At 42.0% G+C, this 14942-nt stretch overlaps 1 protein-coding gene across 2 annotated transcripts in view; it reads left to right on the top strand.

Moving 5' to 3' along the window:
* SPAST (spastin) overlaps positions 1-14942 on the top strand; it is a 77664-nt gene that overhangs the window by 24609 nt on the left and 38113 nt on the right. Inside the window, exons 4-7 of one of the 2 annotated variants that reach the window (XM_077283152.1) lie at positions 1952-2047; positions 8788-8963; positions 9235-9371; positions 14525-14618. In XM_077283152.1, coding sequence (XP_077139267.1) covers positions 1952-2047; positions 8788-8963; positions 9235-9371; positions 14525-14618 — 503 coding nt within the window. The remainder of the gene's footprint in view (positions 1-1951; positions 2048-8787; positions 8964-9234; positions 9372-14524; positions 14619-14942) is intronic. The other variant, XM_077283153.1, reaches the window with a different exon arrangement.

The raw sequence follows: 14942 nt of genomic DNA, 5'->3' as shown, positions 1-14942 counted from the left end.
CCCCAGTGAAAGTAAATCCAAATGAAAGATAGCTTTCACTGTATTGCCTGGAGCTCACAGTCTTGTCTTTTTTCTTTTGTCGACCTCTCATACTAGGGCCTTCATCTGGGTTAGAATTGTGTCCAGGGTCCTGTTCGGCATTTGCCTTTTCCATTCTCAAATACTTCTCCATCACTGCTGAGATAGTGTGCGCAGCCACACACTAAAATACAAGAGTATTACATTATCTGCCACACTTAAAGGACACCTGCCAGGTACTAAAAGTACCAGCTCATATGCTGAGTATTCTGCCAACAGTTCATATACTCAGGCAAAAGCTCATATAGTCAGCAACAGCTGATTAACTGTTAATGAGCTGTTGCTGACTTAATGATTATACACAGCATTATTGGCGGGCATTACCTTGGCGGTGGGCAAATGCGAGACTCTCTCCGCTCTCAGGATGACATGCCGGCCTCGGTGACGTCATTAAGTCGCGCGAGCGTTCAAAGCTCGCGCATGTGTTATTCCGTGACTGCGCATCGCTGCGCATTGCCGGGGAACAAAACAAAGGGGGCACCATAGTTTGGGGAACTTTCCCTGCGGCACACCCGACCATGTGTCGCGGCACACTAGTGTGCCGCGGAACACTGGTTGAAAATCACTGCACTAGGGGTTAAGTACACATGTGACGACCTACATACAAGTGTTGCAATAACAGGATGTCACATATGGTGTGATACTGAGCATGTAGACAGGTCCGTGAACCGATGATGGGAGAAGCCATAATTACCTGATGGTGAGCTGTGTAGGTGCGGCACCTGTCTATGGAGGATGCGCAGTACCCAGCCCGCGGCCAGTATCTGCACACTGAGCCGGCTGATCGGCAGGGCTGCTGGGCGACCAACCCCTAACTGATCAGACATTGATCATCAATGATAAAGTAGTGGATAACCTCTTCTCTGTAGCCTTGCTCTTTGCTGCTAACACATCTTTGTGAGCTTTGCATGTTCCGTGTTTGTTCACTTTCTTGCTTTTGCATTACATGTTTCCCGAAAGATTTATGTACAGTGTTTTATTTTTTTTCTTACCATACATTCACTTGTTGTGTCTCTTCCTATATATAATGCATCTGTGCATCTGTGTCTGTAAGAAATTGAGCCTGTTAATGATAGAAGTGTAAAGCTGCAGACTTTTCTTGCTCCATTTATTTTGTGTTTTTGTCTCCACTTCCCACCTTCATAATTTAAGCATTATGCATTGAATGCTTGTGTAAAGCTCGCTACAGACATAAAGTATTATTGTTTTAATGGTCATTTTAAATTGTGGATTTCCCCCCCATCTCTGCCCCCTGGTTGTTAATGTTTAATTATCATGGCACCAAACAGATAATAAATGGGAATATACACTTACAGCAATGATTGTTAAATATCCTATCCACGATGACAGCTACTGTATAAAACAGCATGTATGGCTACTTTCATGCAACTTCCATAGGTTAACATGTGGTGGGGCTACCTGCACAAAATTTCCTGTTATAACAAACACTTAGCAAATTTTCCTTTAAGAAAAAAAGATTGGCCAGGTTGGTAGCAACTATCCTGTCCTTTCTCCCCCGACATTTAGCGTTAGGTAAGTCATATTATATAGTTACCAGGTTCAGCCGACCTTAATCTGATGTGTGTGGCCAGCTTACATTTCTGTTGTAGTCTAGTCGTTTTTCTGCTGATCTTGTGGAGAACCATGTATAGGGATTGCCATGTACATATGTAAAGCAGTAATGGGTCCCCGGCCTATTTCTCACACACAAGTGGTCACATCTAGTTCGCTTTCAGTACAGCAATTTCCACCTATTTAACTGATTAATAAAACAAAACTTACGACAGTAGCATGTGTAGTGACATCACAGTGGCTGTAGTTTGTTTTTTGTTCATTTTTGTTTTATTTCTACCTTTTTCCTCTGTTTGCATAGCAACACTGCAAGCAGATATGCAAGGTCAGAACAAGCCAATGGAAGTGTGTAGTGAGAGTACTAACCTACCTTGCCGCAATGGACATCTCAAGCCAGGTGGGTTTAGCTTTACTGATGCCATGTCTTGCTTGCAAATGCCCTTTAGATAAAGTAAAAGATTATCTTTAGAATTTTGCAACTCAGTATTGTGGATAAAATAAGTGACTAATTTGGTTGGGCATTCCAGGGCACTAGTGACAAAGAAAGCAAAAAGCTAGGACAATTTTTATTTTCCATAATGCATGTATTTTGGGATAAAAATAATTTTTGCAATTGGTTTAATTTAAAAGCTTTGCAGTTTTCCTTCTATAGTTTGTTACATTGTCTAATGTTGACTACCAAATACCTTATTCTTTTGGACTATAAGACGCACCGAACCATAAGATGCTCCTAGGTTTTAGAGGAGGAGATTAGGGAAAAAATTGAAGCAAAAAAATGGTCAATTCTCTACTGTAATATCCCCTATCCTGGTATATATGGTCCCCTCATCCATATCCTGGTATGCATGGCTCCATGATCCCTATCCTGGTGTGCATGGCCCCAACATAATCCTGGTATGATTGGCCCCATCACGGTCCTGGTTTGATTAGTCCCATCCCATTCCTGGTATGATTGGCCCCATCCTTTTTCTGGTATAAATGGCCCCATCCTTTTTCTTTTAGAATTGGCCCCATCCCGTTCCTGAAATGCATGGCCCTGTCAGGAAAGATTAAAAAAACCATTACACTCACCTACACTGTGCTCCCTCGCAGCATCCTGCTTCGGTGCCGGCAGCTCCTTAATTCTTGTAAGCAGCGCATGGCAGGGACGTCATTCACTGCTCACAAGCAGAGCACAGCTGCCGGAATACTCACTGGGTCTGTTCATCGCAGAGAGCGGTGAGTATCCATTCCTCTTCAGTAGTGCGCAGTGTCAGCCTGCGGCTACCTGCTGGGGCCAACCGTCATGTGTGCCGATACTTAAGAGAAATGAATGGAACACGTGACCGCCGGCAGCAGCAGGAAGCCACTGGCTGACACTGCGTGCTACTGAAGAGTAATGGATACTCACCACTCTCTGCGATGAATGGTGCCGGTGAGTATTCTGGCAGCTGTCCCCTCCTCCACCTCCCCACCACAGCCAGAGCCCATACATTTGGACTATAAGACACCCCCCCTTCCCCATATTCCTCCACATTTTGGGAGGAAAAAGTGCGTCTTATAGTCTGAAGAATATGGTATGTCTGGGCGATGTTGACAAAAAATATAAAAATGTGTTTTGTTTTTTTTTTGTAGGGGGACAATGGCATCCCCAGCCCCTTCAAATTTTTTATTATCTGTGCCCGAAAGTGTCGTAAATTATAACAGAAATTTACTCCAGTTTAAAGGGGACCTGACATAATCAAATAGGCTATTAATCAGACACCATGCTTCTGCAGGCAGTTGAATATTTGTTTTTATTTTATATGGGGCCCTGAAGTAATTAACCTGGTGTTGATCAGTCATGAACACCTTTAAGGGAACCAGTCAGCTACACTAGCCTCCTTTAAACCACCGTTATGACTTTTTTGCACCCAATTGCTACATTCTAACAAGTCCCTTTTTGTGGCTTAGTGACTGGTGAATAACTATAAAACTAACTTTAAAACTTCCCTTGCAATATGCTAATTAGTGTGTCGTTAGTCAGAGGGTGATGACTCCCCCCAACTAATCCTCCCACTCCTCCTGTGAACACTAGCCAGGGCTGTCATCACTGCCTCTTTGCACATCTGGCATGGTGGTCCGGCTTCCTGGTAAAGTGCAGTGAATGCGGGGAGCGTACACAGCTGTGCTGCACATTCCCAGGGAACAGAACGTCGCACAAGATTTGAGACAAGACAGTGATAACGATTTTCAAGTTGATTTTATAGTTGCTCACCAATCGGTCACAAAAGGGCTCGTAAGAATGTAGAAATGAGGTGTAAGTCGTGGCAGTTTCGGTGGGACGTTCAGACAAGTCCCGTTTTTATTAACTATGGCAAAATGATAAATGGTATGAGTTTAGCTACAAACACGATTATTATTTAAAAGGAAACTGTTAGCAGGGTTTTGCTATATAATCTGAAGACAGCATGATTTAGGGGTTAAAACACTGTCTTCTCAAGCTCCAGGTTTTGTTTGCTTACAATGATTGTTTTAGCACCAGTAGCTTATCATTGCTGTGAACCCTGGTCCCACACGCCCCCTCCTGTGATGGTTGCCTCCCTTTCTATAGATATTGCATGTACAGAGCCTGGTGTGGGCGGGGCTAGCTTCCTCAGCTCTGCTGTATTGTGAAATCTAAAAGCTGTGTGAGAACGCCTGCACTCAGTAATCTAAGTGACACATCATTGAATTCATCTTCTTTGCCTACATCAAGCTGCTCACAGATGATGTACAAATTGCTGACCAATTTCCTTTTAGTAGCCGTGGGACATGGGGTCAGATTAATTGTTTTCTTAGGATCATGGTGACCATGTGGTTCTACTTCTTACTTATTTAAGTGTTAATATGACTGGTCAGACAGGATAGTGACAGCGAGGGGTCTGAGACTGTCTTATTAGAGCAGAGGTGACTAGATACAAGGGGCCAAATACAGAAGGGGCACATGGGAGGTTAACCCTTACCTCCCCCTTCATCCCCTCTCCCCTTGCTGGTCCTGTGCATGGGGGCAGTAAAGGGTTAACCCTCTGGCACAGAAATATGTATTGCTGAGCTGCAGTGAGAAGATTAGATTGTATGGATGCACAGAGAATACTGATTTTCTCTTCTTCCTGTATTGAATCTGACAGCTAGGCCGTAGGCTATTGGAGGGGAAGGGGTTAATAGTGGCAGCTGGCACTGATCTGGACAGCCCCTGCACCACTCACCTGACACTTCTCTCCTGCTCTCTTCCTGGTGTGGCTTCTTCTGCTGCTCTACGATTAATTACTGCTCTCAACGGCTCTGCTCTCCCTTCTACACTGCCCTCTGCACCATTGACAAGAGGGGGCGGAGCAAAAATTAGAATTTTTTTTTTTTTATTTTATTTTATTCAAAATAAAAATTGTGCTGACCTTCAATGGCAAATTAATCTAATGAATTGCCCAGCCCAACTGTCAAATTATTTAATCTACGAATCCAGCAGCAAGGTCGTTCTGATGTGAGTCTGTAGCTCTTTCCTGTTTTGTTTTTCAGGGCTCCTATCAGCTGATTTATGACCAATTGAAAGTTTAGCTCTGCTTTCATGTCTTTGCTCATAAATCGGCACAAGGGAGCTCCGAAAAAGCGGCAGTACCCCGAAACAGTCTGCAAATTGAGATTCTGCTTTGGCTTTTATCCTAAGTCATGTGACAGGGCTCGTTAAAGGGTCGACATTGACTTAGGATTGCTACTTCCAATAGGTGGCGCTATAGAGTTCTAGTCCTCTTTCTCTCTAAGGAGACAATGGGCCTACTGGTAAATTAGGTTACTTGAGTTTGTGTCTTTTTTACTTGTATTTTTATTATTTTTGGTGTTGCGGTTCCTCTTCTTTAGTATGTCATGTTTTAAATGAAGCTTCTTTTCTATTGATACCTACTGGTATTTGGCTTTGACAACACCTTGATAGTCATATGGTTTACATGTTTTTTTTTACCTGCAGATTTTCCGTATTTAATGCAATTCTATGGGGAAAATCTGCACATAAAACTCAATGTAGCCTTAAGCGAAATTGACGTTGCAGATTTCAATAACGCACTGCAGGTCGCTTTACACTGTATTATAAAACACAAAAAAATGAAGTGGGCATGAGATTTCACTGGGACGGTTAGATGCTGCTTTTTTGTGCAGCCGAAATCTGCAGTGTCAAAAACTCATCATGTGAACTTAGTCTGAAGCATTACAAACTTTTCCATCAGATTGACTTCACTGATGGATTTACAGATAACTCACTAATCTGCAATACGCAATGAAACAAGAAGCCTATAAAAGACAAATTGAGTAAATATACAGTACAGACCAAAAGTTTGGACACACCTTCTCAATTAAAGATTTTTCTGTAGTTTCATGACTATGAAAATTGTACATTCACACTGAAGACATCAAAACTATAAGTTAACACATGTGGAATTCAAAAAAGTGTGAAACAACTGAAAATATGTCTTATATTCTAGGTTCTTCAAAGTAGCCACCTTTTGCTTTGATGACTGCTTTGCACACTCTTGGCATTCTCTTGATGAGCTTCCACACGTGTTAATTCATAGTTTTGATGCCTTCAGTGTGAATGTACAATTTTCATAGCCATGAAAATACAGAAAAATCCTTAAATGAAGAGGTGTGTCCAAACTTTTGGTCTGTACTGTATATATATATTTTTTTTCAACAAAAAAATGCATACATTTAAAAGAGGAAAAAGTTTGCCCTGAATATGTCCAGATCTTTAAATTTTGAATATTTTTTTTTTTCCATGTGGACTTCACTGTTTTATTAGCAGAGCAGCTATTTCTGCCAATGTAACACAAGACCACTGGAGATATTGTGCATACACTGCTGGTTTACTGCAGGATTTGCTAATTTCCTTTTGGTTTGCCCTTGAGATGAGGGAATCACTTTCATGAGATCAATAAGTTTGCATGTAGCTCACATTGTACGGAACCATTTGGAGCCAAGATAGGAGCTAAAGTGGCTAATTAATGGGAAGAATCCTGGGGATAAATGCGATGTCTAGGTTGTCGGACACTGGGTTAAGTGTGGGGTTTCTCGCAGTAGTCCTTTATCAGGTGTATAACTGAGTATTTTGGCCCCCATTCATCAACACTAGCATTTTGAAGCATAAGATGCTCCTAGTTTATTAAGACATGTGCCCCTTAATGAGTTTGGCGCATCTTTCAGCTGCTGTGCACCCCTGCAAGAAATGTACTGTGGTCAGGGACAAGATTACATTTTTGTCACTTAGGCCACTTTATTGTTTTTGGCTCCACTCGGCCATGCCCTCTTTTGACTTAAGTTCCACCCAGTTTTCAGGTGAGCTGTGCATGACGTGTAAAAACTCCAAAAGTCACACTGTGCACTTAGGATTTGCACAACAATACTGCCCCAGTAGACTTATCTAGCAGTTTTCTGGCTTGAATATTGGCCTTTGTTTTGCTCTGTTGCCATATCCAGCTGACCGGATTAGAAGATGAAATTCTCTTTAATTGTTAGATGAATTGCTCCAGACTAGCCAAGAGAAAACCTTATATAGAATAAAACCTAACTTTTAATGATAAATATCTAAAAGACCAATGGATAATACTCAACAAGACAATAAAGTGATAAAGTGCAAGGCGTGCTCATATAACTAGTGCTGAATAAAAAAAATGGTTTTGTCTCACCAAATGCGTAGTTTTGTTCACAGGAGCATCCGTTGAGGGGGAGGGGGAAGAGTTTCTATGCTACCCCAGTCGTGCCCCTGTAGTGCTCCCGCCCTGACAAGGGCAGTCCCCAAGTCAGGCTAATAAGTTGTACCCACCATTGCCATGTAAACTTCCCTACGCGTTTCCTCTCCCTTATGGGAGATTCATCAGGGGAAAATGTAAAGATTGTGGGGATTTTTTGAAAAGAGAAAGAAGCCCCTACATCGGGAGGTAGCTCCTATATCCAGTACACCCAGTTTTGGGTCTGGACTATGGTAAGGTGATGAACTGCTCCCATCAAAGTTTTGATCCTCTTGATATATTGCAGTTATCATATTATATATCACTGTGTACTTCCAATTGCTCACGTTCTTTCTACCCTTTCTTCTTCTCTAGCTAGTCAGTTTTTAATGTGATGTCATAGACCTAATGGAAAAGAGAATAATTTAGGTGGTGGAAAGGCAAAATGAGTAAGTCCACAGTGCTATATAATCTGATTGCAATATATTAAGAAGATAAAAACTGTGATTGGAGTGCGTCTTTAAGGTCTGCTAATGAGATTTCTGTTTGATATGAAGTCCGTTATTAGGAGCTGCAGTCATTGATGTTGATGTGTCATGTGGTAGGTAAGTGTTATTGCCCAAGGTAGTTTTGACCCCACAATTGTGCACTGCACTTTAACAAGACTTCATGAAAGTGCAGACCAGACTACTTTTATTTAGGGGCTACTGTCTGACTTGTTATAAGCATTTACACTATTTCACTTTATGTATCATTTCATCCATTTTTCTGTATAGTGTGTAACTTCAGAATAAACAAATGTCCCCTATTTTATATTGTCGTTATATGGTATATTTAAAAAAACCAAACCAAAAACGTACCAAAAAAAAAACCCTGCGAATCTCTTGTGTAAAGGGTAAGGGGGAATGTTTCCCTTTGTGGCGTGTAAGGAGTAGTTTAGGCTATATTACTTCTCTAGGAAATTAAATGTGCATATTCCCTCTTCGGAGAAGATGACTAGAACTCTAGTGCCACCTTTTGGGTTAGCAATCCTTAAAGTCAATGTCATCCCCTTGCCACATGACTCGGTATGAAAGCCAAACCAGAATCTCCATTTGAAGTGACCTATTAGAAGGTCTGATTTGGTAAGTGAGAGATCCATGAACAGATGCCTAAGGGGAATGTTTCTCATTCTACAGTGCAAAGCCTGTGTAAGTAGACTTATAGGCCATACAATACTATATATTGTATGGCCTATAATTATATACTAATATATAATTTTTTTTTTTTTTTTTTAAGGATTGCGTCATCCAATAGATGACACTAGAGTTCTAGTCCTCTTTGTCTCTGGGGAGGATATTTGCATTGTTGTGTGACTGCACATTTGTATGCTCAGTATTTTCCTCTTATCTGATGTAGAATTAACTATTTTTGTTTTCATTTTCAGAAAAAGGTGCCGTTCCAAAAAAGAAAGACCCTGTCTCTGTTGCCAGCAACCCTCTCCCAAGGGCTAAAGTCACTCCCAAAGCTATGTCCCCTGGTATTTCCAGTGCACCTAGGATTCCCAATTGTACCACTTCTTCTTTTAACAGACAAACTGGTTTAAATCCTTCAGCTCCAAGGGTATGCCAAAGCCCAGCCTGTGTGTGTCTGTGTGTATCATGTTATTTGTCAGTGTATTTTGTGTTTTTGTATATTGTAGTAACTTGTGAATACTTTGAAATCGTATTCAGCCTACAGCACTTTCCATCATAGTTGGTTGTTTCATTTTATGATATTAAATACCTAAGGCAAATACATGATGATGTGTGGTCCAGAAACGAGCAACTACTACATTTTGTCTCTTGCGTTTGTATGCATACAAATGTGTTTTTTTTTCTAATTGTAATTTAAGGGAGCTGGCGTAAAACACAGTAAACCGAACAATAAGCCAACAACACCAACTCCAGGTCTCAGGAAAAAAGATATGAAGAATTTAAAAAATGTGGACAGCAATCTTGCAAACCTGATTTTGAATGAAGTTGTAGACAGGTAAGTGATGTGCTTTGAGAACTATGCATGGACTGAATGAGTTTACGCTTAAAGATGACCCCACTTTCTACACATTAGCCTAGTGTTGACCACACCGACCAATATCACAGGTTCAGCATACAGTATGGGGGCACCAGCCTACTGATTGTTGGGGTAGCTTGTGATCTGGCATGTCTGATTTCAGACTACCAATTTATGAATGCTGATTGTTTTGTTCTTCTGTTGAAAAGCCGATGGCAGAGATGGAGAACACTGGAGCGATCCAGTTTATGGGAGACAGCCAAGATGGTGGTTGGCTGCCAGCTAGCCACCGTATTTTTAGGACTATAAGGCTAAGCGCGCACATTGAGTATTTGCTTGCAGAAATTTCTGCAAGGTTTCTGCATCTCTTGGCAGCAAAAACGCGTGTTTTGCTGTGATTTTTGTATGCGTCTTTTGCATGTGTTTTTTGCATGTGTTTTTGTAGAGCAATGAAGGCTTTTTTTGAGCTAAATAAAGATATATATAAAAAAAAAAAATTGTGATGTGATTTCTTTGTTCATAAACACCTTTTCCACTCTGGTGCAGTAGAATCAGAATAATGTGATTAGGGCTTGGTGTCAGCAGCCGTCATTGAGTCCAAGCTCTAAGCTTAGTTATGAAAAGGTGTGAGCCAGACACCCTCATTACTAAGCCGGTAAACGCATGCATGCACGCACACACTGTCACCAGCCTATGTAGGAGCGTTAACACAATGAACCTACATAGGCTGTAGCCAAACGGCAACTCTTATTTAAAAAAAATAAATATTGCGTGGGCTCCCTCATAATTTTCATAACCAGCAGAGGGAAAGCCAACAGCTGAGGGCTGATGATAATCTGGGAAGGAGCCAATAGCCATAAAGGTTCCCAGGTTATATCAGCTCACAGCTGTTTGCTTAGCCTTTACTGGATAGTGTACAGGGTGACCCCAGAAAAAAATTGACATAGGGTCCCCCTAAAAAATCTAACCAGCAAAGACTAGGCAGACAGTTGTGGGCTGATATTAATAGCCTAGAAAGGGGCCATGGATATTGGTTTCTTCCCAGACTAAAAACATCAGCTCCCAGCCATCCCAGAAAAGGCGCATCTAAAAGATGCGCCAAAACTGGCACTTAGCCTCACTTTTCCCACTTGCCCTGTAGCGGTGGCAAGTGGGGTAATGGTTGGGGGAGCGGGTTGATGTCACCTTTGTATTGTCAGGTGACATCAAGCCCTCAGGTTAGTAATTGAGAAGCGTCTATTAGATGTCCCATTACTAAACCCATAGTGATATATTAGAAAAAAACCCACACACCCAGAATAAAGTCCTTTTTATTTGAAGTAATGACACTCCTTTATTGAATCTAAATAAAACCATACTCACCGAATGCCTAATCCACTGACGCCAACGTCTCCTAGAACAAAAATAAAATAATATTCCTTACCTGTCTGCAGAGAAGATAATCCATAATGTCCCATGACAATCATGATGACTTGGAGAGCAGTCACTAAGTTCTCTCGCAGCGGTAGTGCCGTAAGTGAGAGCATCGGAGTTGATCAGCTGATGAACTCCAGTGAACTGTCAGGGCAGCTCAGTGATACACTGCTGGAGCGATAAACTGACAGGAGATAATCGCCTGCATCCTGGTAGAGCAGGCACATCTCTTGATGTGGCTGTTCTACACGTGGGATCGCCGTGGGACACTCGGGATTACGTGGACTACAGCGCACAGGAGAGTATATGGTGGTTTATTATTTTGGATTTTTTTTTTCTCGGAGACATTGGCATTGAGGATTTGGTGTTGAGTAGTAATAATAATAATAATTTTATTTATATAGCGCCAACATATTCCGCAGCGCTTTACAAATTATAGAGGGGATTTGTACAGACAATAGACATTACAGCATAACAAAAATAATAGTTCAAAATAAATGTCAATAGGAATGAGGGCCCTGCTCGCAAGCTTGCAATCTATAGGAAAAAAGGAGACCCGAGAGGTGGATGGTAACAATTGCTTTCGTTGTTCGGACCAGCCATAGTGTAAGGATCGGGTGTTCATGTAATGCTGGATGAACCAAGGTGAGTATAATGTGATTTTTATTTCAATATGTATGTAATTATTATTTAAATATTTTTTTTTTTTTTGTGTGTAAGCACAGGTGCCAGCTGACAAGAGACTACTTCTTCCACCAGCGGCTCCTGCTATCACTGTTTTCAGTGACGACAGACCTAGCCTGATGGGAGGAGTAGTCTTTTTAGCCCATGCCTGCTGACCTGCTCTGCCCATGTTTCTCACGCTGTCACACAGATGACAGCGTGGGAAACACCATGGAAAGCCCGCAAAAACTCAGCAAATCCGCAAACCTTTTTATACCTGCGTTTTTGCTGCGGATTTAACTGACTCAGTTGAAGTCAGTGTGAAAAACGCTAAAGATCCGCACAAAGAATTGACATGCTGCAGAGAAAAATGCACTGCAAATGCTCAAAGGAAATTTACTGATTATGTGCACAACACTTCAGGATTCTTGACTTTAACTTGGGTTTTAGGATTAACTTGCATAAGGATTTCATAGGTTTTTTGGCCCATTTTCTCTCTGAAAAAATGCAGTGGAAGTGCATCAAAAACGCTCCGTGTGCACACAGCTGAAGATGCACCAGACCAAAAGATGCAAGCTTTAGAGGAGGAAAATAGAAAAATAAAATTGAAGCAAAAAATGTGGTCATGACTCAGTTTGGCCGGTTTCACACGTCCTGATATTTCCGGTATCGAAAAAACCTGTACCAGAGAACTCTGTACATGTGTCACATCCATGTGCTTTCTGTGTGGATTCGTACCAGAGCCAAAGGTTTGTATCTGAAAATTAAGGGATAATGCATTAATTAAATGGTTAAAGATGTCAAAGGGAGTTATCCATTAGTGATTATGTATTTAAAGGGTGTTGCCAGTGAAGGTCTAGACACTGGTCTAGTAAAGGAACAGTTTTTCAATGTTAACCCTATAACTTTAAAAACGCACACGGACTGCATCCGTGTGCGGTACGTGTTTATAAAGACCCATTGACTTGTATGGGTCCATGTGATCCATGCAGCTGCATTAAAATGGACATGTGAACGTGTGGATCACTCGGATACACAGTCCGTGAAAAAACACAGATATGTGCACAGACCCATTCATTTGAATGGGTCTACATGTGTCAGTGTCTCTGGCACGTGTGGAAACTGTCACCACATGTACTGGAGACACTGATGTGTGAAAAAGGCCATATGGCGTGAGGGGGGCTTCTTACACTGCTGTAGGGGTAATGTCCCTCAAGTCTGTACCAATATCCCTCATGTTGGCATATATGGGCCCCCCTAATCCTGGTATACACGGTCCCCATCACACCATCCACATAAAAAAATATTCTACTCGCCTACCTCTCCCTCGCAGCACGGTGCCCTGTTCTGATGCCAGCCCGCGATTTTGGCGTGTAGGCGGTGCATGACGTCACTGTCACACTCCCCCCCCAGCCCCCCCCCCCCCCCCCCCCTCCCACGAGGTCTGCTGCCGGAATATTCACTACTCCACACTCCTGGGACCATGGATGTGGAGCGCATTGAATAGTCATTCTCTTTAATGGCAGGCACACGTGTTAGCTGCAGCGGCTGGGTGATCCAGTGCCTGCAATTAGTGATTATTCACTGCTCTCGGCACCCATAGTCCCACCTCTCGTTGCAGTCTTCAGTGCATAGTGGAGGATGGGACTATAGGCTTGGGGAGCAGTGAATATTAATTCTCCTTAACAGTGGGAACATGTTGGGTTAACCCACTCCTTCGCCGCTGCCTCTTCCACCCCCACAGGCTCAGCTGGACTATAGGTTACATCCAGACTATAAGATGCACCCACCACTTTCCTGCAAAATGTTTTGGGAAAAAAGTGTCTTATAGTCCAAAAAATACAATAGTGTGTATGGGGCATTAATTGCTTCTTCCCCACTTTGAAGCCATTTTCAGTATGGAGCTGGAAGCCGCCTCCTTGTGGTGGCATTGTGAGATCTGTCCTGCCATATGAAGGTATAGTTTTGCATTGTAGCTCACATTGTTAAAGGAAATTGTAGTAGAGGGGAATCTGCAGGCTCTAAAAATCAATCCCATTGTAGTGCTCAGATGACTCACAGGCTCAGCGTCTAATAATGACAGCAGAAGAAAAACTTTCCTCTGTTAAAAGCATTCCGTTTCTCGAATTGTAATTGATGTCTAAGGGGTAAGGTATCTCCTTGTGGAGAGTGACATACCAGCTCTGGCTTGTCACGGTAAGGAGGCTTATTCGCCGTGCAATGCTCCTCTGGGAAATGTAATATGCAAATTGCCTCTTCAGAGAAAAAGGATTTTAACTCTATAGCGCCACCTGTTGTAGGATCGCTACTTCCAATAGGTGGCGCTATAGAGTTCAAGTCCTTTTTTTTTTTTTTTCTCTGAAGAGGCAATTTGCATATCGAATTGCAATTGAAATCCTTGCAAATTGGGTCAGGGAATTGGTACCGTCTGATGCGTATCAGACACACAGGCGTACCTAATCATAGTTTAAAGGAAATTTGACGCTCACTTTAAAATTGTATCAACACCCTTTTACAATGCAACCGTTGGTATCTGTTACGGGCAGCAAATCGGACCCCCATTTGAGCTGCTGCTTTTGCCTGGTTAAGTTGCACATTGCCATTCTAATGATTGTTCGTTCATTTAATATGTGGCTGGGTTAGTTCTGGCTAAAATAGCGGAGTCCATATTCACTAACACTACATCACTTATATTATCTATGATCAGCAACACAATTCATAGTCTATAGTACATAAAAGGTGTTATACAGTGACAGTAACACTTTAAGGGTTTTTCTTTGGAACATTTTGCGTTTAGACCTTCAGTAATATCTTGTGGAGGACCACAACCCGGTGATGATTCTGTTACATGTCCGAGACCAGAAAACACATTAGGAGTCCGAACATAGACTTGTAGATGTTTTGTGGGCCGTCTATATTCTAAAATGTATTATGTTCCCCATACTCTGCTTATACTGAAGACGTGTATGTACATGGTCCGTTCCTTATTTGTATGTGTGTTCGTTAGATTTTTGCTAACGTATAATAACCTAAGATCGGCACGTTCTGTTTTTTAGTGGGCCATCTGTCAAGTTTTCAGACATTGCAGGACAAGAACTCGCCAAACAAGCCTTGCAAGAAATTGTTATACTACCTTCTATTCGTCCAGAGGTATTTATACGTGTATACATTATACAGCTATAAATGATTCCTGATCAAAAATCAAAGTAAAAACTGTTCAGATAACCTGATGGTCTATAATACTTCCAGTGCCCGGTCAGTAATGGATCACCCTGTGGACACATGCCTCCGACGGAAGGCGTAAAGATCCTCCTGGTTGATGCCGCCAACATAGGGCTGTGGGGTTAATTGAGCCTTATTTCTCCCCCAAATTCATGAATAAACTGACAACTGCTATTAGTTGGGGGTGAGCCCCTCCATACTCTGACCAATCAGTGCTGACTGTATACAGACAAGAGGATTCATCACTCAAGT

Source organism: Ranitomeya variabilis, chromosome 2, assembly GCF_051348905.1.
Source record: "Ranitomeya variabilis isolate aRanVar5 chromosome 2, aRanVar5.hap1, whole genome shotgun sequence".
Classification (NCBI taxonomy): domain Eukaryota; kingdom Metazoa; phylum Chordata; class Amphibia; order Anura; family Dendrobatidae; genus Ranitomeya; species Ranitomeya variabilis.
Note: the sequence above shows the minus strand (reverse complement) of the source record. Positions and strands in the feature narration are given on the sequence as shown.